At 37.1% G+C, this 24,746-nt stretch overlaps 1 protein-coding gene across 11 annotated transcripts in view; it reads right to left on the reverse strand.

Annotated features, from left to right (window-relative positions):
- The window catches only part of SENP7 (SUMO specific peptidase 7), a 155,855-nt gene that overhangs the window by 10,922 nt on the left and 120,187 nt on the right, over window positions 1-24,746 (reverse strand). For 10 of the 11 annotated variants that reach the window (XM_061134139.1, XM_061134138.1, XM_061134135.1 and 7 more), the window contains 6 exons: window positions 19,279-19,312; window positions 14,878-15,057; window positions 12,915-13,177; window positions 10,871-11,004; window positions 9,382-9,498; window positions 3,368-3,490 (listed from right to left, as the gene is read on the reverse strand). In XM_061134139.1, the coding sequence (XP_060990122.1) occupies window positions 3,368-3,490; window positions 9,382-9,498; window positions 10,871-11,004; window positions 12,915-13,177; window positions 14,878-15,057; window positions 19,279-19,312 (851 nt within the window). The remainder of the gene's footprint in view (window positions 1-3,367; window positions 3,491-9,381; window positions 9,499-10,870; window positions 11,005-12,914; window positions 13,178-14,877; window positions 15,058-19,278; window positions 19,313-24,746) is intronic. The other variant, XM_061134133.1, reaches the window with a different exon arrangement.

Below are 24,746 nucleotides of genomic sequence, written 5' to 3' on the forward strand. Positions count from 1 at the left end.
GGAGTAAAATGCAATCTAGAACAGGATAAAAGATGTGGGAGGAATCAGACACTATGCAAAAGAACAACTTTGTAAAATAATGAGTCATATGTTTACCAAGTTTTCTTATTTCAAAGTGATCCAACCATTACAATGATTATAAATAATTATTTTTACCCAGTGCAGAATCTCTGTTGTCCATTTAAAAAATCTTAAAAGAGACAGCTGGTTTTCTTTTGTTTTATGTTGGTGTTTGATAAATTTCCTGATTATGCTAACCTTACTTCACTGGGAATACATCAGACATTGGATGGAACAAGGATGATAAGAGGGAATATAGGGCCACAATATGATCTCTTACTCTCTGTTCCTAACTAACTGGAAAATTCTCAATTAAATGTCTAACAGTTCTCTCCCTGTTCAATAACATACATTATTATCTTTTGTTCTGAGTTCCTAGTATGTTCTCAGAACTGAGCAAAATGTACCAGGTATACAGTAAATGGCAACCCACTCCAGTACTCTTGCCTGGAGAATCCCATGGAGGGAGGAGCCTGGTGGGCTACAGTCCATGGGGTTGCAAAGAGTCGGACACGACTGAGCGACTTCACTCACTCACTTATAGAGTAAAAGAGAAAACAGATGCGGTCCCTGACCTCACGGAGCTTATATTTTAGAATGAGAAACTGAAAACAAACAAACAAACATAAAAATTACTAGAAATAGTTTTAAAATAAACTAAAAAAGTACCAAGAGAGAAAAAAAAAAAAGTGCCAGAAGAAGAAATTTCCGTCAGAAAACAGCAAAGAGCTTAGCATATTCAAAACTTAAAAGGAGGCAGGCTGAGCTGAAGGATGGTAAATGAAGGGAGAGAATGTTGTGAGATGAGTTTAGGGAGATGGACAGGAGTGGCTCTTGCTCAATCTCATAAACCACAGTAACGACTGTGTCTATCGTTTAATCTGCTATTTCCTAACATTGATAGCTTGAGCTTCCCGTAGGATTCACTGGCCATCAATTATGGTTTGTATCCCTCGCAAGTTTGTTTCTGGATTCTTTTTATTTTTTTAAACCAATCTGTGGGGATTCTTTATGTGAATACTAACTATATACGCATTGGCCAAGCATTAGTATGAGCATTGGTGTATGTGTATGTGTATGTGTATGTATGTGTTCATGTGTATATGGGTGCGTGTATATGAAGATGTGTTATGCATAAGATACGTGTAATATCTATATTACCCTGGAAGAAGGCACTCATCTAACTTAGTTTTGTCTTATGTTTATATATGATCAGGCATATAACATCTAAGTTTTTTCTAATTTTTTAATCAAAAAAAAATTTAAATACAGCAGAATCTACCTTTTCATTTCCTCAGTTTCTAGGTAGGTATGCCAACTGCATAATCTCCACACTGACTAGTAATCTTAACACAAAATGTGGGATTAAGTGTAGGGTGCCAACCATCAATCTCTATACACATAAAATAAGAGAGGAGGGCATGAGAAATATTAAATATCTCATCTGTTTACTACAGCTTCCCCTTCCATATCTCCCCCCTCCGTTAACCCTAATTATAAGGAATATTTTCATACTGTGATTTTCTCCTTAGTTGATCCTGGAAGGCCTTGTCTACCAGCACAAATTTCAAACCTATAAAGACACTCAAAATATGGATGACCACACATTCCAGTTTGTATAAGTATAAAACCAATATACACAGGTTGCCTAGTGTAGCTATTAATAGAGCCTCCTTTTACTCACTCAAGTGTTCCAATTTAGACCATAAATTATATAGCTGCAATACTATAAATAAGAGAAAGAGCTTGAACTTTGTAATTGGAAAGCTATATCCAACTTCTGATAACTTATCTAACTTTTTTAAGCTTCAGTTCACAACAATGGCCATTTATCTCATAAGACTATTGTAGAATCAAACAATCACCTTCTGTTCACTGTCCTGGTTCCAAGCAGGTACTCAATAAATGTTAATAGTCTCTCTATTGCTATTATTTTTCTCCAGCAACACAACAAACTCAGTTTACCCATTTAATCATCTTTTCAGTTGCCTATTACTCCTATTATTTTAAAGGGATGAAACAACTCTCACAGCCATTTTTTTGAAGGCAGTCCAGTAAAACAAAAACATCTCTGGACTAACGGTTAAAAGAGAAAGATCTAAATACCATCAGTTCTGTCACTTTATCAGAGTTCTGACAATCTTCATTGGCCTGCTTCCTCATCTGAAAAATGCCTTGTATATCTAAAAGCTCTGTTCTATACAGAAATGTACCTTGTAAAGTGGTAGACAAATGTTTACATTAACTTTAAAAAAAAAATAGAAACCACTAATTTTATCATACACCTACCACACAGATGATCACACAAAGTATTACGGGTGGGGAGAGAGGCGAAATGGCTCTCTGCTCACAACTATTCAAGTTACTGCTAAGATAAAAAAATCACTCCTCCTTCTTTTTTGCCTATCCCCAACCACTGCTCAGACCCTGATGCTGGGAAAGACTGAAGGCGGGAGGAGAAGGGGACGACAGAGGATGAGACTGTTGGATGGCATCACTGACTCAGTGGACATGAGTCTGGGTAGATTCTGGGAGTTGGTGATGGACAGGGAGGCCTGGCGTGCTGCAGTCCATGGGGCTGCGGGGAGTCGGACACGACTGAGCGACTGAACTGAACTGAACCACTGCTCTGTAAGTTTTAGAATTAATCAAAAAACTAATTGGACAGAAATTCAGCTAAATTGTGGGGACATAGTATTTTTTATAATGTTACCTCAGTTTAATTAAACAGTAGTATGTTAGTGAGAGTGCAACCAGGAAAACATAAATCTTCATATATATTTAAGACAGATAAAATGTAATGCAAACTACTGGCTACAGTGGTGACAGAAGAAGTGCAAAGCCACAAACGGCAATCAGTGAGGCGCCCAGAGCTGGGCGGAGGACGAGGACGCTGCGCCCAGTGCCGGAGGGGCGAGTGAGGAAGCAGCGGCCCCAGACGGAAGTCAGAGCTCTGCTGGTCCAGTGAGAGCAGGGCCCACGAATGAACTAGAATCACTACGAAAATAACTGCCCAGGGCAAAGAGGGGAAGGAAGACACATCCCGACATCTTCTTTCCTTGCCCTCCAACCTCCAACATTCCCAACAGAACAACCGGAAGCGCAACCTGCAAGAGGAAGGTTCCCTGTGAGGAGGAGCAGAACAGCGGGAGGGTGAGAAATGCCTTTCAGAACAGACAGGCCCAGGACTCGCCCAGGTGGTAACACTGCTCACTCTAGGAAATACAGTAAGAAGGTATTTTGCTAGGAGCATCAAAATAGTAATGCTTTCCTCTTAAAACTTAAGTATGTTGGAAGGCTGACTTACGAAAGATTTGGATTATCTTCTGTTAAATTATTTTCCTTTCTTGTCAAGCATTTGTAGAAAAAGCTACTAAAAATATGACTTCGTTCAACAAGTTCATCTGATGCCTTCTCCAATATAAGATACCTATAAAGTAACAATACCACAAAAGTAAGTTATTTTTAAGATTTTACCTGGTTTTCCTCCAATTATTTTATGTGTTCTGAAAATCTTCATTTACATGTCCAATTAGAGTCAAAGCAATCTTGCAGTTTGCTCTGATTTCAGATTTTTTTTTTTGTTCTTTAACTACCTTACCTTTAATCAAGATCAATTAAAGCAGAAATTTTCCATTTTCTCATTCATTTACTTAACACATATTTCTCAAGTTCCTAGTATGTGCTAAGATACCATATCTATACTAGCAACACTAAATGAGAGGGCGGAAAAACAAGTTCCTGCCCCCAGAAAAGTGAGGGTGAAAAGGAAATATTAAATCAGATAAACATACAATCACATATAAAACTGAAACCATGACATTCCTAAAAAAATCCAGAGAAATTTTAATAACTCTTGAGACACAACTAGTCGCTAAATCCTTAGTCCATTTCCAAGTAAAACAATTCTTCAACACAAGCTTATATTTCAATCACTTAGTGATTACATCTCTCATATTTAGAGAACTCTGGTGTTGCTAATAGTTTATAAAGGTTCAAAAATGACCTTGTAATTGTTTTTTTTTTTAAAAAAGCATAAAAGACAAACTCAGCTTGAATGTTTTTAATGTGGTCATGCAGAGCATATACTGTGTGACAGGAGACACAACGAATGCCTTTGGTGTGCCCCAAGTGTTCTTTTATCTTAATCTGAGTGATGATGACCTGGGTACATATATATGTGAACATTCATGAGCTGTACACTTAAAATTTGTGCACTTTCCTACTTGAAAGCTATTCATCAATTTTAAAAATAATTAGGAAGCAGTTCAAAAAATTAACATAGGATCCCCTCTGAAAAGAATTCAAAGAGACAGAGAAACAGGCACTTCAGTGAAAAACAAGTATACAAAAAAATACTCTTAGAATCAAATTATAAATAAAATTTTAGTAATTATTTCCAATAAAACATACCAAAATTAACACTGGAGATGATCTAATATATCTTGCAAAATATAAATTTGACACTACTTAGGGCTACAAAACTTAGTAAGATGTAAGATGCTCAACCTTTAGAAGGAAAATCATCGTAATGCCACCAATAACTTTAAAATAAGGCAAAATATTATATGAACCATAACAGAGATACAAAAAAGGTATTATGAGAGTTAATGCCTGTTTCATTGGGAAAGGTTTTCAAGAAGGCAACACTTGTGAGGAAGGGGAGTAAAATTTCAAAGGGGAATAAAATTTTAACACGTTAAGATAAAAAGAAAAATATTCCATGAAGCAAGAGTAACAGGGCGTTAAGGCAGAAGAGTGACTAAGGGATGGGCTTTGTTTAGTAGACTGTTTATAATTCAATTTTGCTGAACTACGCAATAGGCACAGGGTCATTAGTAAATGGCAGGAAAGACAAATTAGTGTCATATTATCAAAACACTCAAATGCTTGACTGAACTCACTTTGACGGGTAATAAGAAATAAAAATTTCTAATGAGATTTGCATTCATGAAGTAGTTTGTGAATAATAATGGTGGTAATAATATACTTAACAGATAGGAAAACAGAGACAGAGGATACAAAAAATTAATTTAGGTATGATAAGTATACTAAAAAGATTGATGACAGGAGAAAGATAAATGAATTTGAGAGACCAAACCTACTACTCAGGCAACTGAGTATGTAGAAAGGAAAGAGAGGGTGAAGAGACAATGATAATGGAAACTTCACTTCCAGCCCAGATGGAATAAGAGGGATCAGATTTACACTCCTATTTGAAACAAGCAAAAAATCAAACAAAATACATGGAGTTTTTAAAACACTGGACATCAGCAACAAATAGTGACCCTTGAGAGATGGTGAGCTCCATAATTGCCTCAGCTTACTGCCTTGATACATTTCAGATTACAACACAGAAAGGAATAACCCAGGAGATGCTGAGAGTCAGGAAAGGCTAAGGCAGCAAGACTTTGCAGATCAGAATACTGGAAAGGAAAAAGCAGTATAGACAGAAAACTCCAAACATATGCAGAGCATCCTCCCCAAGAATTTAGCAGAATACTGATCACTGCATATACGTAAGGAAGACACTTAAGACTGGAAAAAGAACTATCTGAAAAAAGGAGAGAGAATGGTGCCCAGCATTCCTGCAGATGGCAGGAATACCGCCTGTCACTACGAGCCCGGCTGGAAAACCTCGAAATTCACGAGAGATTAAGTACAGTACTCAGAAGGATCTTTCCTCAGTAGTGGGGATTAATCTGTTGGTCTTACCTAATAAATCTTAAAAAGCAAGAGTTTAAAACCAGTGAACTGTTTCCAGATCAGTTCAGTTCAGTCGCTCAGGAGTGTCTGACTCTTTGCGACCCCATGGACTACAACACACCAGGTTTCCCTGTCCATCCCTACTCCCAGAGCCTACACAAACTCATGTCCATCGCACTGGTGATGCCATCCAACCATCTCTTCCTCTGTTGTCCCCTTCTCCTCCCACCTTCCATCTTTCTCAGCATCAAGGTCTTTTCAAATGAGTCCGTTCTTCGCATAAGGTGGCCACAGTATTGGAGTTTCAGCTTCAGCATCACTCCTTCCAATGAACACCCAGGACTGATCTCCTTTAGGATGGACTGGTTGGATCTCCTTGCAGTCCAAGGGACTCTCAAGAGGCTTCTCCAACACCACAGTTCAAAAGCATCAATTCTTTGGCACGCAGCTTTCTTCACCATCCAACTCTCACATCCATACATGACTACTGGGAAAACCATAGCTTTGACTAGATGGACCTTTGTTGGCAGAGTAATGTCTCTGCTTTTTAATATGTTGTTTAGGTTGTTCATAGCTTTTCTTCTAAGGAGCAAGCATCTTTTAATTTCATGGCTGTAGTCACCATCTTCAGTGATTTTGGAGCCCCAAAAATAAAATCTGTCACGGTTTACATTGATTCCCCATCTATTTCCCATGAAGTGATGGGACCAGATGTCATGATCTTAGTTTTGTCAATGCTGAGTTTTAAGCCAAATTTTTCACTCTCTTCTTTCACTTTCATCAAGAGGCTCTTTAGGTCTCTCACTGTTTCCATTGTTTGCCATCTATTTGCCATGAAGTGATGGGACCGGGTGCCATGATCTTAGTTTTCTGAATGTTGAGCTTTAAGCCAAATTTTTCACTCTCCTCTTTCACTTTCATTAAGAGGCTCTTTAGTTCCTCTTCACTTTCTGTCATAAGGGTAGTATCACCTGCCTATCTGAGGTTATTAATATTTCTCCCAGCAATCTTGATTCCATCTTGTGCTTCATCCAGCCCAGCATTTCGCTGATGTACTCTGCATATAAGTTAAATAAGCAGGGTGACAATATACAGCCTTGACATACTCCTTTTCTTATTTGGAACCAGTCTGTTGTTCCATGTCCAGTTCTAAATGTTGCTTCTTGACTTGCATACAGAATTCTCACAGGCAGGTCTGTAGGGAGTTTTAGAATCTCAGAAGGCAACATAACCAGGAGGAAAAAAAAAAAAAAGAAAACCCACAGAATACAAGCCTAACCGCAACTGTGGAAAAGGAACTTTCCCGCGAAAGGCTCTAACCTAACAACCCAAAGCACAGCCTGGCCTGCTCAGAGAACCAAGGACTGAGTGACTACCAAAGGAGAGACAGCTGGCTGCTACAGGCCCCTCCCCGCCTGGAGGCAGAGAGGCGGACAGCCAGAGCTGGAAGGCAAGGGGCTGCTGCAATCTCAACCCCAGAGACGGGACCTCCCGCCAAACTGTGAGCAGGCTCCCAGCTGCTAATAACCAAGTTTTCCTGAGACCCTGGATGGCTGACAGCCACCAGGAGGGTCGCAGTCTGAGATCAGCTCTCCAGAGGAGACATACGGCACACCTGAGACAGTGCTCTCATGGCTCACCCGGGAAACCAAGCAGCTGGGACCAAGGAGGTGATTAGAACGCACGGCCCACCTAGGACGGTGCACTTGCCAAGAACCTGGTCGCCTGAGCTGCTCAGACCGGCAAAGGGCACAGAACGCACACCCAACTCACAGAGGCTGAGCCAGAACCGTGTCTGAGTGTCTCCTGTGGAGGGACGGGTCAGCACTGGCCTGCCCCAGGGGTGGGGGCTCTGGGTGCAGCAGACCTGGGTGTGGCATAAGCCCTCTTGGAGGAGGTCGCCATTAGCCCCACCATAGAGCCACCAGAACTTACACAGGACTGGGGAAACAGATGCTTGGAGGGCACAAACAAAACTTTATGTGCACCAGGACGCAGGAGAAAGGAGCAGTAACTCCACTAGAAACTGGCCCAGACATGCCCATGAGTGTCCAAGAGTCTCTGGCGGAGGCGTAGGTCGGTGGTGGCCTGCGCAGGGTCAGGAGCACTGACCACATCAGTGCATGCATGGGACCTTCTGAAGGAGGTCATCTTTATCTGCATCACCTCCACCATAGTTTGGCCTCAAGTCAAGCAACAGGGAGGGAATACAGCCTCTCCCATCAACAGAAAATTGGATTAAAGATTTACCAAACACAGCCCGCCCATCAGAACAAGACGCAGTTTCCCCTCAGTCAGTCTCTACCTTCAGGAAGCTTCCAGAAGCCTCTTACTCTTATCCATCAGAGGGGAGACAGAATGAAAACCACAGTCACAGTAAACTAACCAAATGGATCACATGGACCACAGATTTGTCTAGCTCAATGAAACTATGAGCCATGCCGTGTAGGGCCACCCAATATGGATGGGTCATGGTGGAGTTTCCAAATATGTTTCAAAACAAAATTCAAAAATATTTATAGGAACATACCAGCACCCAGTAAAAATATCACCAGACATGCAAAGAAGAAAAAAAAAGTATGACTCATAATGAGAAAAATCAGTCAATTGAAACCAACCCAGAACTGACAAGGATGCTAGAATAAGTAGAAAAAGACATTTTAAAAGTTATTATATAATATATTCCATATATTCAAAAAGCTATAGGCATGAAAGATATTCTTTAAAAAGGCCCAAATAGAACTTCTAGAAATTCATTCTACAAAGTTCAAGATGAACAGCAGATGGTAACATGAGACTTTTAAGTCTTATCCTTACTAGAGTAGGGATAGCACTATTATTAAAATGATAGGGCTGAAATTATATGATGATAATAAATTGATTTGGGAATGGTCAGTGAAATAATCAGGAGGCATCTTGAAAAATAAATGTTAGAAATGTGGGTCTAAGGATATAGTACAAAATGAGGACAAGAGACAAATTATCGCTGCATGAAAGTTTATAAAACTTTTTTATAAATTCATTCAGCTTGGCTATATAAAAAATTGAAAACTATAAGAGAATAGTGATATAGATTTTTTAAATGTTGGTTAACTTTTACAGCGCTAAGGACACATAAAGAACTATATAGTTGTTTCTTCCTGGTTCCCAAAGTGATCTGTCATTATGTAAGTACTTTTGTCAATAATACTATAGTCAAAGCATCAGGCATCACTGACTCAATGGACATGAGTTTGAGCAAAATCTGGGAGATGGTAAGGGACAGAGCAGTCGGGCGGGCTGCAGTCCATGGGGTCACAAAGAGTTGGACCTGACTTAGTGACTGAACAACAAAATAGTCAAAGAAGTATCAATCAACAGCAAGCAAATAACACAAAGGAAAACAAATGAAACAAGAGTAACTCTTCTCAAGTACATAGTATCTACGGGAAGTAAAGGAATGAAACTGGACTTGCCAACACTAGAAAACTTCCCTAGACAAAATTTTTCAAATCTGAAATTTCAGCAAGTTATTTTCAGCTAGTTAAAATACTTCAGAGATATTTACTTTAAGATTCACATCAAAACGTGTAAAACAAATGACATAATGACATGATCATGCTTCATTGTACTTACTTAAGATAGAAATCAATGATTACATCATTAAGAAACTCTCCTTCTTCTAAGCACTCCAGATCTTCATTAGTTACTCCTAAGCCCCCTTTAGTAGGTGGTGGAGGATATACAATCAACCTTAAAAAATAAAAATGAAAGTAAAATATATTAGTAATGAAAACTCTAGTCTCAAAGGGATTTGTTCTTTGGGACAATACAGGGCAGTATTGAATACTTTCAATGACTAAAATCTTAGGGTAAAAATAATTGACACAATACAATAAACTATATTTTCCTTCCTTCGTTTTCACAAGCTACTGATAGTACTGTCATGGAGTATCTTTGCATTTCCAATCCTTCCCATGTGGGCTAGTCTCAGTTTTTATCTAATCAACAGGTTATCTATCACTGAGGATGTCTCTCTTCTGTACAATATTTAACTTTCAACAAACTGAAGTAATAAACCACATAAGATTCTCCTATGCTCCAGTTTCCACTGTTAAGTTTGAATACCCAAGACTAAAACAGTCAGCAGTCAAAAACTATCTTCTCCTACTAGTAATGAGTCTATACCAGCTGGACAATGAAGAAATAACATGGGAACTTAGGAGGCAAGTTTCCCATAACAACATGCTTACAATATAAAACTTAGGAGAACATAAAGGAAATAAACCATCAGATAACAACCAGAAAAGTGGAAAACAAAATGACAACTAATTAGGCATTTTTTTCCTTTGGTACCCTCTCTTAAAGTTCAGAAATAAGAGCAGTTGTGATTTCTGGCTATAATCTTGAAACAGACAGGGTGGTACTCACTGCACAAATATACTCAATAATAAAGGTATAACATGTACTTGTTGAACTAGAAAGATTCCAGAAGGTTAAGAATCAACTGCAACTGATTTAATCTTCATAACCATTGCACCTAAATTAAATAATACGGGAAATTTTTAAGTCATAAAATGATAATAACTATTTAATGGCTATTTCCCTATCCTGTGCTGTCCATTTGTTTTTTAACAGAGAAAAGGAATCATGTAGAGGAACAGAAATTATTCTCAAATGCAAAGACTCCCTTATTCTACTTTATTACCATAAGAAGACACAAAAAAGACCAAATAGGATCAAGAAAGTAACTTGTGAAGGGAAGTTCTAATAAACTTCAAAGTACCCGAAATTGAGGCACACTTTAGTAAGCAATTTCTCTTTTCCTATCATATATTCAGATATGGGATATATAATCTTAAAAACCATATACTTCTATTCAAATATTTCCAATAAAGGCTTTGACACATTTGACATCTTGGCTGCCACTTCTGACTTCTTAACATAAAACATAAAACTAAGTGAAGTGGCATTGACTTGTTTTCTTGATTATTTCCATTATTAACTGTCAGCAAGAAAGCAAAACTGAAAACATTTGAAAAGGTAAAATACTTAAACTCAGCAGCATGAATGAAAACTACTAAAGTGCCCGCCTATTACAAACAGGATACGAGACAGTACATACTTCTGAACAGGTCCAGTGTGCCTGACTTCTCGCCATTCCTCATCTGGATTCGATGTAATGGAAAGCGAGTAGCAACCGCTGCTCTGCTTCTGTAGTAAGGTGTAAGTAGGCTTGGCTGTATCTGCATTTGAGGGCTGACCCAAAACAAAAAAGAAGGCAAAGTAGCAGGTCTCCTTATACCCGAACAAATACATATTAACTCTCAAAAGGACAAAGTCAGAAGTTAGACTTGTAAGAGAAAATGGGACTAAAAGAAATACACACCAATGAGTTATGTACACACACACACACACACACACATACTCTTACAATTTCTACAAAGATATAATCAAATCAAAATAATACTCTGGAGCAAAACATAATGTACTATGGATCCAAGTTTAACCTGAAGTGTTACTTATAGGTCTGGGTTTTACAATTTTAGAATCTGAAAACAGTGCTGTTCAAAAGAACAAAAGAGGTGATAAGTAGTAGGAATGTTTTTAAAAGACTGATAAGAGTTTATAACAACATAAACTGATATTTTATTATTAAATGGAAAACTATGATACAAATTTGTATATACAGTGTAATTATCAGGCAAAATTTTTACAATATTATGCAAAAACCAGTGGTGAAGTCTTACACCTTATGTTTCACTAATGTGTCTTTCTACAGACCTTTAAAATAACAGATTAAAATAACCAAACCCACATGTGCGTTCATGTGTGTGTGTGTGCACACACCCCCATCACAGAAAACTTAAAACACTTTTCTTTCTGGGGGTATTTGGCAGAGATATATAAGCCATAAGTATATTAACAACCTTCTATAAAAATAAATATATTATTTTAAACCTTACCATTAATTGTGTCAAGATAATCTTAGACTTATAAAAGAATTACAATAAACAAGCCTCTAAGGTGGTGCTAGTGGTAAAGAACCCGCCTGCCAATGCAGGAGACATAAGAGACGTGAGTTCGATCCCTAGGTGGGGAAGATCCCCTGGAGAAGGGCATGGTAACCCACTCCAGTATTCTTGCCTGGAGAATTCCATGGACAGAGGACCTTGGCAAGCTATAGTCCATAGAGTCTCAAAGAGCTGGACATGACTAAAGCGACTTAATATTTAGCAAGCCTCTCACAGATTGCCCTAACACTAACATCTTTTTAAAAGCCACAGTACAATTATCAAACTAAGAAATTAAAGTTGGTAGGATACTATAAACTACAGACTTTATTTTGATTTTACTACTTTGTCCACTAACGGATTTCTCTTGTTTCAGGATCCTACAATTTCTTCATCTTTATTTTTCATGACCTCGGTAATTTTTAAGACTGATGGTCAGTTATTTTATAACTGGGCTTGTTTGATTTTTTTCATGATTAGACTGAGGTTATAAAATATTGAGAAAAACAATACAGAAGTGATGTACCCTTTTCCATTCATGATGTGACAGGTACGTTATGTCAATATATTTTATTACTGGTAATGTTAACTTTGATCACTTGGGTTAAAGTGATGTCTGTGACACGTCTCCACTGTAAAGTTACTATAGTGGTGAAAAAAAGTTACTTCTTTTTCGTAATTAGTATTTAAGGTGAGAGACTAAGATTATGCACGTATCCTGACCTACTTGAAGTTTTCACCCATTAAATTTAGCATCTCTCCATGGATCTTACCTGCAACAATCATAACTATGATTTTTCTAGTGCTGGTTTTATATTTCTCTTGTTCCTTTTACACTTTTTTAACTGCAATATTTTTCTAAGAAAAAACTGTCCCTTGGCCACCTTTTATTATTTGTGTTTTAACTCATCCGTTCAGTTAATTACATCTGCCAATACACATTAAAGGGTATATATCTTATTCTCTAGTAGTAATCGCACGCTATCATGACTGATTTTGTTGATCTGTTTCTAGCTGTGGCACTGGGAATTCCTTTAGTTGGTTCCTGTGACCTTTGACAAAGCGCAGCATTCTAACATCATGCTAATTTCAACGAAAGACTTTTTCTCCAACTGCTTCCCTCCCCCTCACTAATTACATTAGTCATATGCTAACCTGAGACACTGATTTCATCTTCATTTCTTCAGCAGTAGCAGCAGGGAAGGAACAAGCTGAAGCACAGTAGTAATGAATAAAAGAACTTTCTTTTGAAGACAGGTTCTGAAATAAAGGAAGCGCCTGAACCCAAGACAATGGATAAGAAAGCTCTAACTCTCCACTGGCTGTACTTATTTCTGTCATGATGTCTTTCAATTTCAATTCTTCTCTCTGCGAAATAGAACTGTGTAGCTCAAGAAAAATGAATTCAGTCGATTTTGCTATGAAAGAAAAGAGATTGGTTTTTATCAGTAGTATTATTTTTCAAGGGGATTAAGATTAAAATAATTTGAATATTAGTAACAGTAAGGATGGTATATGGCTCAACAAACTATTTTGCATGTTAGTTAATAACCCAGGCAAATTAAATCCCCAAACAACCCATTAGTAACCGAGAACCGAAACTCACAATTTTAGACTCCTACTGCATTAGAATACAAACGCCACAATGGTACTGACTGCTGTATCTCCAGTACCTGGCATTTATTAGATGTGAGTAAATATCTGTTATTTGATATATATACATTATATATAAAACAGAGAGCCAGTAGAAAGCTGCTATATAGCATAGGGAGCTCAACCTGGTGCTCTGCGATGACCTAGAGGGGTGGGATGCAGGGTGGTAGGGAGCACCAAGAGGAAGGGGATATGTGTACACTTATGGCTCGGTCACACTGTTGTATGGCAGAAAAAAACATTATATCATAAAACAATTATCCTCCAATTAACATTAAAAATTAATTTAAAAAATATTTGCTAATGAATGCATGAATAAGTACATGACGACTAAACAATTATTTTTCTCTAGCCTTCTCCATATAGCAAATCTGCCCATTAAAATTTTCATTCAAACACTTTCTTCAGAATCATCTTCTTTCATCAGTCATTTCAACAGTGGTTTCAAATGACATTCTCACCTCCCACAATGATGATAAATGTCTTAAGCATTTTCCCCACTCCTCTGCTATTTGATCATAAATTTCCCAAATTAATTTGGAAGCAATCAGGATAACAAAATGAGGAATTTTAAAGATTTAAAATTCAGATCACTACTTAACATCTTTAATATGCAAGGCAGTAGGAGGGGAAAGGTAGAGAGATTAAAGAGATAAAAAAGAAATTTACTAATCTGATTTACCTAATTCCAAATCAGACTCCTTTAGGAGTTGGAAACTAAACAAAGTTGGAAAATATTTCAAGATACAAAATTGGAGAAGGCAATGGCACCCCAGTACTCTTGCCTGGAAAATCCCATGGACGGAGGAGCCTGGTAGGCTGCAGTCCATGGGGTCTCGAAGAGTCAGACTTGACTGAGCGACTTCACTTTCACTTTTCACTTGTATGCACTGGAGAAGGAAATGGCAACCCACTCCAGTGTTCTTGCCTGGAGAATCCCAGGGATGGGGTCGCACAGAGTCGGACACGACTGAAGTGACTTAGCAGTAGCAGTATATACCAATAGATAAGTGTTATGGGAGCATTGGAAAAGTATTCAATCCAGTCTTAGAAAAATGGTACATAAGTAAGTATACCAAGTTTTCTTTTTTAGAAACTAAAGAAAATCTTGAAGATAAAGACTTCTGTATTTTATTTATCTTTGCCACTGATTAGTTCTGTCATAATTCATTATGAAATAAGGGCAAGAACTCTTAAGACAGGCAGCCGAGGATGTCAACTGACTAAAAGGTAAGATACTCCTTTTATTTTAGAATATAATTTTAATTGGCTGAGTAAAATTGTAAGGAGAAATTATGAATAAAGTCATTGATCTTAAATAATATCAAGGGATAAATTATTATTCAGTGAACTTAATTTCAATTCAATGAAATAATTACATTCTACTAAATTATTTTAGAGGAAAATCATTTTGTAGGAGTTCTCAAATAATCTTGACATTTAGAAGAAATCTTTTTATACTCACATTGCTGGCTTAATACAGAGTTTTCCAGTTGGGTCTGAATCTCCTGAAGATAACTTGAGGAGACCCAAAGAAAGAGGATAGCATGACTTCTTTTACTGGGATCATCATCTTTATTTTTCCATAATCCAAACCTCTTTAAATGTGTTGTATCCACTAGCAATGAAATCTCGTGCACAGACACTGAAACAAGTAAATGATAACAAGGTAATAGGTTAATCTGTTTGGGAATACAGCACATGCACTGTATGACTCTTCTTTAACAATATATTTTTCAAAAAGAATTATATGCGAAGTTTTTCAAAAATATTATTTATATAGCACATTTCTGTAAACTTGGCTGAAATACCTAAACACTATTATTAGAGTAAAAAAGGTCATATAAATTAGAAAGGGCTAAATAATTATTAAATGATAATAAAAAGTAGGAAGTTAGCCTCTCACCACTATATGATCTCAGACCATCTTATCAATGCAGTTAACTAAGCACAGTATAACTAAGAAAATTATATAATTCTATTTTGGTCAATACTATCAATTAAGATTCCAAATGTTATCATAAGCCACTTAATGCCTATTTTCCTTCTCCTAAAACATTCATCCAAAGATTCTCAAGAGTAATATGAGCTTCTGAAGGGTCTAGCATAACTTTTTTTTGGAGGCACCCCAGTTTGCAGGATCTCAATTCCCCCATCAGGGACTAAACCTGGACTACGGCAGTAAAATTAAATTATTTTTAATTTAAAAATTTAATTAATAAATTAGAAGACGCTTGCTCCTTGGAAGAAAAGGCTATAACCAACCTAGACAGTAATATTAAAAAGCAGAGACATTACTTTGCCAACAAAGGTCCGTTTAGTCAAAACCATGGTTTTTCCAGTGGTCATGTACGGATGTGAGAGTTGGACCATAAAGAAAGCTGAGCACCAAAGCACTGTGGTGTTGGAGAAGACTCTTGAGAATCCCTTGGACTACAAGGAGATCAAACCAGTCAATCCTATATGGGAAATCAGTCCTGAATATTCATTGGAAGGGCTGAAGCTGAAGCTCTAATCATTTGGCCACCTGATGCAAACAACTGACTCACTGGAAAAGACCCTAATGCCAAGAAAGATTGAAGGCAGGAGGAGAAGGGGACGACAGAGGAAGAGATGGTTGGATGGCATCACCGACTCAATGGACAGGAGTGAGCAAGCCTCGGGAGTTGGTGAGGAACAGGGAAGCCGGGCACGCTGCAGTCTATGGGGTCACAAAGAGTCGGACACGACTGACGACTGGACTGAACTGAACTGAATGGCAGTGAAAGCCCAGAATCCTAACCACGAAGCAACCAGGCAATTTCTAGGATGAACTCTTACAATTTTTCAAGGTTTTTACCTCTCAAAATTTCGAGGTAATCACTCTGAATTAACACTTTCTCCCTTTCATTTAGTGAAAAGAATCTCCTTGAAGGACCTTATTTTTTAACTCAAAGAAACATACAAAACTGGTGTAAAGATGTCCCAAGGTCAAGTACAAACCCAAGATTGTTACCTATCTGAAATAAATCTCTTACTATTCCTCCCCCTGGTTTTTCCTGGCACAGTGCTACTCAAAATGCAACATCCTCAGCTTGCAACATTGCCACAGGCGGGGAGGCAATTGGAAATACAGAATTCAGGCCCCACACTGGATATACTGAATCAAAATCAGCACTTCAAGAAAAATAAACAAACAAAAAATAAACAGGTAATCCAGATGAATGTTAAAGTTTGACAGGGATTTTACAACAAGCATTCAAATACTCATTAACTTGTCATCTTTATGTTTTCCAAGATAGCCTTTCTATTCATTTTTTCTTTATTTCTTTCATATCTCCTCCTTCCTTCCGCTATTCTTTTTCCATTATTCCATTTCTTCAGGTTTTTCCCTTGTTCCCTTTCTGGATTTCTATTTCTCTTCTGTGCCTGTCCATATGCATGCCTGCCTGACTTGCTCTCTTCCTCTCCTGTCATGTCTAATTCTAACCTACCTTCCCTCTTCTCTTACTACATACTGGCTACTTTTTTGTGTGTATGTCTTTTTTTTTTTAATTGAAATATAGTTGACATATAATATAATGTTAGTTTCAGGTTACAACATAATGATTTGATATTTGCATATATTATGAAATGATTACCATAAGTTTAACCATCTGTCTCCCTATAAAGTTTATAATATTACTGACCATATTCCTTATATTGAAGATTATATTTCTGGGGCTTATTATTTTTAAAAAATTTATTTTGCCTTATTCACTAAATTTTGCCCAGCTCCCCACCACTCTCCTCTCTGGCAACTAGCTGCTTGTTCTCTTTATATATGAGTCTGCTTCCCATTTGTTTTATTTTTGGATTCCACATACAAGTGAGATCATACAGTATTTGTTTTTGTCCGCCTCATTTTGCTAATTAAGCATAGTACCCACTTGGTCCACCCTTGGTGTCACAAATGGCAAGACTTCATTTTACAATGCTTGAGTAGTGGTCTACATATCTTGCATCTTCTTTATCCACTCATCTATCAACAGACACTTAGGTTGCTTCCACATATGCTTGCTTGGCTACTGTGAATAACCAATGCTGCAGTGAATACTGGGGGTGCATGTACTTTTTCAAAATAGTGTTTTGTTTTCTTAGGGTAAATATCCTGAAGTGAAATTTCTGGGTCACACAGTTCTATTTTTAATTTTTTGACCAACCTCCATACTATTTTCCATAGTGGCTGCAACAATTTACACTCTGAATGTATCCCAACAGTGCAAGAGGGGTTTCCCTTTTCTCTGCATCCTTTCCAACACTTGGCTTCCCTAGTGGCTCAAACGGTAAAGAATCTGTTTGCAGTGCAGGATACCCAGGTCTGATCCCTGGGTCAGGAAGATCCCCTGGAGAAGGGAATGGCAACCCACTCCAGTACTCTTGCCTGGAGAATCTCATGGACAGAGGAGTTTGGCAAGCTACAGTCCATGGGGTTGCAAAAACAGAATCAAACGTGACTGAGCAACTAACACTTTCCAACACTTGTTATTTGCCATCATTGTGATGATGGCCATTCTGACCAGCGTGAGGTGGTTATCTTGCTGTGGTTTGGCTTTGCATTTCACTGACAATCAGTGATGTTGAGTATCTTCTCATGTATCTGTATGTCTTTGGAAAAATGTCTGTTCAGGTCCTCTGCCCACTTTTTAATCAGGTTGGTTGTTTCACTGATGTTAAACTGTATGCATTCTTTATATATTTTGGATATGAACCCTTTATCAAATATATGATTTTCAAATATCTTCTCCCATGCTGTGCACCTGAAATTAATATGTTGCATGTCATTTATATCTTTATTTTTAAAAAAGAATTTGAGAGGTAGCTCTGTTGCACAGATGTTTATCTACAGATTGCAGCACTATCTTTTATGAAATCTTCTTTTGAACCACAGGTCTTTGTTTCTCCTAAATAGCTAGTGTTATATTGTTCCATAACAACTTATTAAAATTTCCTAATTAAAAATATCCGGGTGTATATACACACACACACATATACGTATTCTTATATATTACATATGCCTTATACGTTCTTACTACTGATAGTAGCTTCCTAATCATTAGATTTATTATTATAACACATAGTTGTGGATTCTGTACACGGGCATATGGGGGAGTCCAGCTAAAGTTACTTCAATCTCGTCTTCAGTCTTGGAACCCAGGATTCTTCTTCCCCAGTTCATTTCTGAAGTGCTATCTGTATATATGTTTCTTGGTCATTCTTTTCATAATCCATTCTCTAAAGAGACTGTTCTCTGTGGCTTATTATTTGTTCTCTTAGTGTGGTTTATTCTGAAAGGTTTTTACTTGGGAAGAGAATGAGAAACCTCAGTCTCCACAAATCACAGGTACATTTTCTAATCTACTTTGTACTTTATCTAATCCTTTAGATAAAAGTGTACTTTATCCACTTTTTCTAATCCACAGGTACTTCATCTAATCTATTAGATAACAAATGGTATAAATACTCTCTCTCAATCCCTATGCAAAGCCATTGACATGGTTGTGTGCAACACTAAAATTTTTCTTCATTCTTTACTTATATTTTCTATTTTCATCCATTTTTATATATCAAAACTCTCACTATAAAAACTATTTTTCTTATCCCTTAATATTATTTTAAGTCATTAAAATAATATACCATTTTAAGTGTTACAAAATATTTTAACTCCTTTGGAAGCTACTAAAATATTGTTAGGTTGAAACACATTATTAATCTTACATTTATGCAAATTCTACAGTGGAAAAAAGTATAAAAAACTAGTTGCAGAAATACTTCAGAATTTTTGCTGACCAGTTATTTTATACTCAAAATTACAGCGAAAAGAGGTCATAAGACAATGATAGCTTACCTTGAAATGGGATCTTAATATACTTTGTTGTGAACTAAAGAAAAAACAAAAAAGCAAAACAGGAGTTACCACCTGAAATGTGTTACTATTCAAATTTTTCAAAAAATTTTTCTTCTTTAAACCACAAGTAGGTAATCAAAGTCTATGTACTAAAAGTCGTAAGTCTTTTTCTCAATAAACTAAGAAGATATTTCACTGTAAAGACTTAGTTTTACAGAAGTTTAAGAACCCTGTGCAAGGAATTTAATTCTCAATATGCTCATTTATAAAACCAGTAAGACTATATTTAATATATTTTCAAAATCTTTCCAGAATATTTAAGGAAGAAATAAGATAAAGTCCAAAAGAAACTGCCAAGAGACCTCAGAGTATCAATGATTTTGGTTAATTAACTACAAAGCAGAATTTGATTCTTATCTTTGCTGACATTCCCAGCATTCATTTTTCTTTGTTTCATGTTATAAATTTCCTTCTGACTGAGGATTCAGCAAGGTTCCTGCTCATTCCACTACATCTGTGCCAAGACACTAAATTTTCTCGAAGTATCTTTTGTATATATCTGATCTCCTTAATTGTTGATTTTATAATAAACTTTCAAGCGTTGTGGAGCACCTAAATCTTTTGTGTACCATCTAAAATAGAGGTCCCTTCAAGTCTGTCAAATTAATTCATGCCTATTGATTTGTTACTTGGTTAGGTTTCCCTTTTGATCAATACATTTATGAAACTGTTGACCAAATCAGGGATATAGTCTGTGAGCAGAAAAAAAATTAAAAATGGTCTTGGTACAAGGGTACCTAAATTAACTACCAACAAATTTCCAAATAAGTAGCAAACAGTGCTTGGTGAAACCACAGGTTTACTATGACTCTTATTTTTTTCTAATTTAAAATTCTTTTCATGCTGTAGTTTCCCAAATATAAAACTCACATATCATAGTGTAAGTTAGCCACTAAAGCAAAATTTGAGGAAAAGGACAAATGGGGTTCAAATGTTGCCTCTCTTATCCCTACTACTTTTTATAAACAATAAGTAGGTAAACTTAGGCAACTTACTGAACCTCTCGGCTTTAGGTCAGAACCTTAATCAAGAGGAGCTATTATCATTAGACTCTAGCATCTGATTCGGTATGTTATTTAGTCTAATTTAGTCAAATACATCTTATTACTATGTCACTTTCCTATAACTGCTGTATATTTCATGTATATACCCCTTGCTAAATTCTTTCTGACATATTTCACTGGGTCGTTAATCTCCTAAAATATATCTTAGCAACTGTAAACAATGAGCTATAGAAAATGAAAATAAGAAGTGTTTGCTATTAAGATTTTACAGTCTTTACTATGAAATTATGAATAAGAAGTACTGCATCTATATATCTGGCTGCTGCTTTCTAGATTATTGTTTAATTCTCCCACCATAAGCAACCTTGTCCTATCAAAACTTTCCACTTGGCAATAATTACATACTCATTTCGCCTTTTTCGATGACTAAGCCAATATGCAACCTTCCCAAAGCCAAAGCCCTGTATGCAACAAAAAACGGAATCCCTAGTTAAGAAATCAGAAAGATGTTTTTGTGGCAATAAGGTAACCCCAAGTTCTCTGAAATCATACCATATCTATTTAAACTTAAAAATAAAGCTGAACATAAGAGATTTTTTGTAACTTCTAACAACAGCCAGTATAGTTTTTTTTTTAATATACACTTAATAAACATTTTTCCTATTATTAACAAAGTTAAGACCTAAAAAATTAAATGTGCAGCATTTTCTACTGAAGCATTCTCAACACTAAAAAAGAAAAAAAAAAGGCAATAATAACTTAAATGTACCACTCTAAAATAATGGCTCTAACTTATATAAGAGTTTCCCACTACAGGTATTTCTCCAGTGCAGCTCAAGACTTTCACAGTATGCAGAGAACAGTATTTCCAGTGTCCATAACAATGACCAGCAGATACTCATTAAAGATCTGGAAAATGACTAAGTTTAATTCTCTAATATACTATCCCCTCTCTAATAGTAAGAAGTTCTTTACCTATAAGTTATATAGAGTATGATAAACTCTGTCTGAACAAGAATATATATTAAGTCTTACGAAAAGCTTGAAACTTTTAAGACTTTTACCCTTTTCCTGTTTTATGTTACTCATTATATTTTTCAACTTTAAAACTTCCTACAATCCCTCCATAGTAACATAACTGTTTTAATTTTTGAAGAATTCCTCTCAACCTTTCTTCACACACATATATTTTACCTGCATATATTTACTTTAATTTACAAAACCACATTCCTATAATCAGACATTTAAGATTTTTTGTTTTAATTAAAGTCTGCATTCCAATAGACATGAGACAGATTTTTAAGACTTGCTTATGATATTTATTGAATATTTGCAGTCCTGTATTACTTGTAATAGCAAAACATTGGGGACAACGGCAATGTCCAACAGTCAGGAATTCAGGACAACCCAATTATTCCAAAATAGGTAGGTGAATTAATTTAATGTGATTATGGTAAGTTAGAAAACAGTATGCAGAATGGACTGCTCTGGTGGCTCAGCGATAAAGAATCCGCCTGCCAGTGCAGGAGATGCAGGTTCAGCCCCTGAGTCAGGAAGAGCCCCCGGAGAAGGAAATGGCAACCCACTCCAGTGTTCTTCCCTGCGAAACCCCATGGGCAGGGGAGTCTGACCAGCTGCAGTCCATGGGGTCACAAAAGAATCAACTAAACAACAATATATAATGCTACATCCTTTGGCTTTAAATATATACAGTTAATATGAAGAATACAGAATGATGAAGAATTAATAGTAATTATCTCTGGATAAGCAAGGTTACAGGTACTCTTCAAATTGTTCCTTTATTCATTTGTGGGCTTCCCTGGTGGTTCAGTGGGTAAAGAATCCGCCTGCAAGGTGAGAGACTTGGGTTTGATCCCTGGTTTGGAAAGATCCCCTGGAGAAAGGAAAGGCTGCCCACTCCAGTATTCTGGCCTATACAATTCCATGGACTGTACAGTCCACGGGGTGGCAAAAAGTTGGACACGACTGAGCGACTTTCACCTTATTCATTTGTAGTTTTTTGCTTGGTTTTGATTTTTGCCCATAACAAGTCTACCTGAGTGTATAATAGCATAATTAATACATTAATTAATGAAAACCCACTGAGGAATATTTATATTAAATAATCCTCCCTTAGCTAATCAGTTACCATAACATATTTAGGTTACCCAATTTTTGGCCATTACAAAGAATTCTACAGAAAAAACTGGTCAAACCTGAATTTTAAATGAAAAAGCTAAAAAGTAGGGGGGGGAAATTAAGAAAAAGCGAACAAAATTTCTTAATTTAAAAAATCATCTTAGGCATAACAAAAGCATTAATATCTGGAAATTAGTGATCAGAGAAGATACATTTTAAACAGAATTGCTGTGATGCTTTCAATCAAAGTAATTTTAACTATATCATAAGCTACCATTATGGGTACTTCCCAGAACTTGTACGCATTTACTCTGCTGGGATAATAGAGTACAAGGTACATGGTCGCCAAGTAAACATCGACTTCATGTCTTAAATCATATGCTGTCCTCTCTATGACATGTTCCCTGACCGCTCCAGGCAGAGGAGAGCAGAGATCATGTCTTAACATTTTTATATTCCCTGCCCTATCTATAACACAGTGAGATACTGATAAACCTTCTAGGAAAATACTTGAATTATAATTTGATATGGTCAATTCAACTAATGTTTATAAGTGCCTATTTAAGTGTGAGCCATTTACGTAAAGTATAAGCGGAAGTATGGCTCTTCATCACAAGATGCTTAAAGTCTAATAGAGAGATCTAGGCAAGAATACAAACAAAAACACAAAGAATAAATCTTACAACAGATGTACAAACAAACTGCTGTAAGTACACAGTAAAAGGAGAAGTTAATTCTGGTTAGGAAGAAGAAATCAGGAAAGGTTTTCCGGAAGAGGAGGTATTTCAAGATCAGCCTTAAAATAATTTAACAGGCAGAAAAGTAGTGAGACAATAAAGAGAACTGAGCAAAATCCAGTATGGCTTTCACATAAAATGTGAGGCATTAATACTGAAAAGAAAGTGGAAAAATAAGAGGAACTATTCCTGGATATCCTTAAATAACAAGTTTAGGAATTTGGAGAACTCTGTTGTCGTTCAGACACTCAGTCGCGCCTGACTCTTTGCGACCCCATAGACAGCAGCGTGCCAGGCTTCCCTCTCCTTCACCATCTCCCAGAGCTTACTCAAACTTACGTCCATGGAGTTGGTGATGCCATCCAACCATCTCTCCCTCTGTCGTCCCCTTCTCCTCCTGTCTTCAATCCTTCCCAGCACTAGGGTCTTTTCTAATGAGTCAGTTCTTTACATCAGGGGGCCAAAGTACTGAAGCTTCAGCTTCAACATCAGTCCTTCCAATGAATATTCAGGATTGATTTCCTTTAGAATTGACCGGTTTGATCTCCTTGCAGTCCAACAGACTCTCAAGAGTCTTCTCCAATACCATAGGTCAAAAGCATCGGTTCTTCAGCACTCAAATCCATACGTGATTACTGGAAAAACCATAGTTTTGACTATATGGACCTTTGTTGACAAAGCAATGTCTGTTTTTTAATATGCTGTCTAGGTTTGTCATAGCTTTTCTTCCAAGATGCAAGCATCTTTCTATTTCATGGCTGCAGTCACCATCTGCAGTGATTTTGGAGCCCAATAAAATAAAGTCTCTCACTGTTTCCATTGTTTCCCCATCTATTTGCCATAAAGTGATGGGACCAGATGCCATGATCTTAGTTTTTCTAATGCTGAATTGTAAACCAGCTTTTTCACTCTCTTCTTTCACCTTCATCAAGAGGCTCTTTAATTCCTCTTCACTTTCTGCCATAAGGTTGGTACCATCTGCATATGTGACGTTATTGATATTTCTCGCAGCAATCTTGATTCCAATTTTGATTCCGGCAGCTTGAATCCAGAAGATTCTTGCTTCATCCAGCCCTGTATTTCGCAGGGGAGCCGGGAGGGCTGCAATCCGTGGGGCCGCAAAGAGTCAGACACAACTAAGCAACTAAGCGAAGCACAGCACTCTGCACCTAAGTTAATAAGCAGGTGACAACACGCAGCCATGACGGACGCCTTTCCCGATGTGGAAGCAGTCTGTTGGTCCAAGTCCAGTTCTAACTGCTGCTTCCTGACCTGCATACAGGCTTCTCAGGAGGCAGGTCAGGTGGTCTGGTATTCCCATCCCCTTAAGAATTTTCCACAGTTTGTGGTGATCCACACAGTCAAAGGCTTTAGCATAGTCAATAAAGCAGAAGTCGATGTTTCTCTGCAATTCTTTTGCTTTTTCTATGATCCAACAGATGTTGGCAATTTGATCTCTGGTTCCGCTGCCTTTTCTAAATCCAGCTTGAACATCTGGAAGTTCTCGGTTCACGCACTGTTGAAGCCT

This window comes from Dama dama, chromosome 31 (genome assembly GCF_033118175.1).
Source record: "Dama dama isolate Ldn47 chromosome 31, ASM3311817v1, whole genome shotgun sequence".
Taxonomy (NCBI): Eukaryota; Metazoa; Chordata; class Mammalia; order Artiodactyla; family Cervidae; genus Dama; species Dama dama.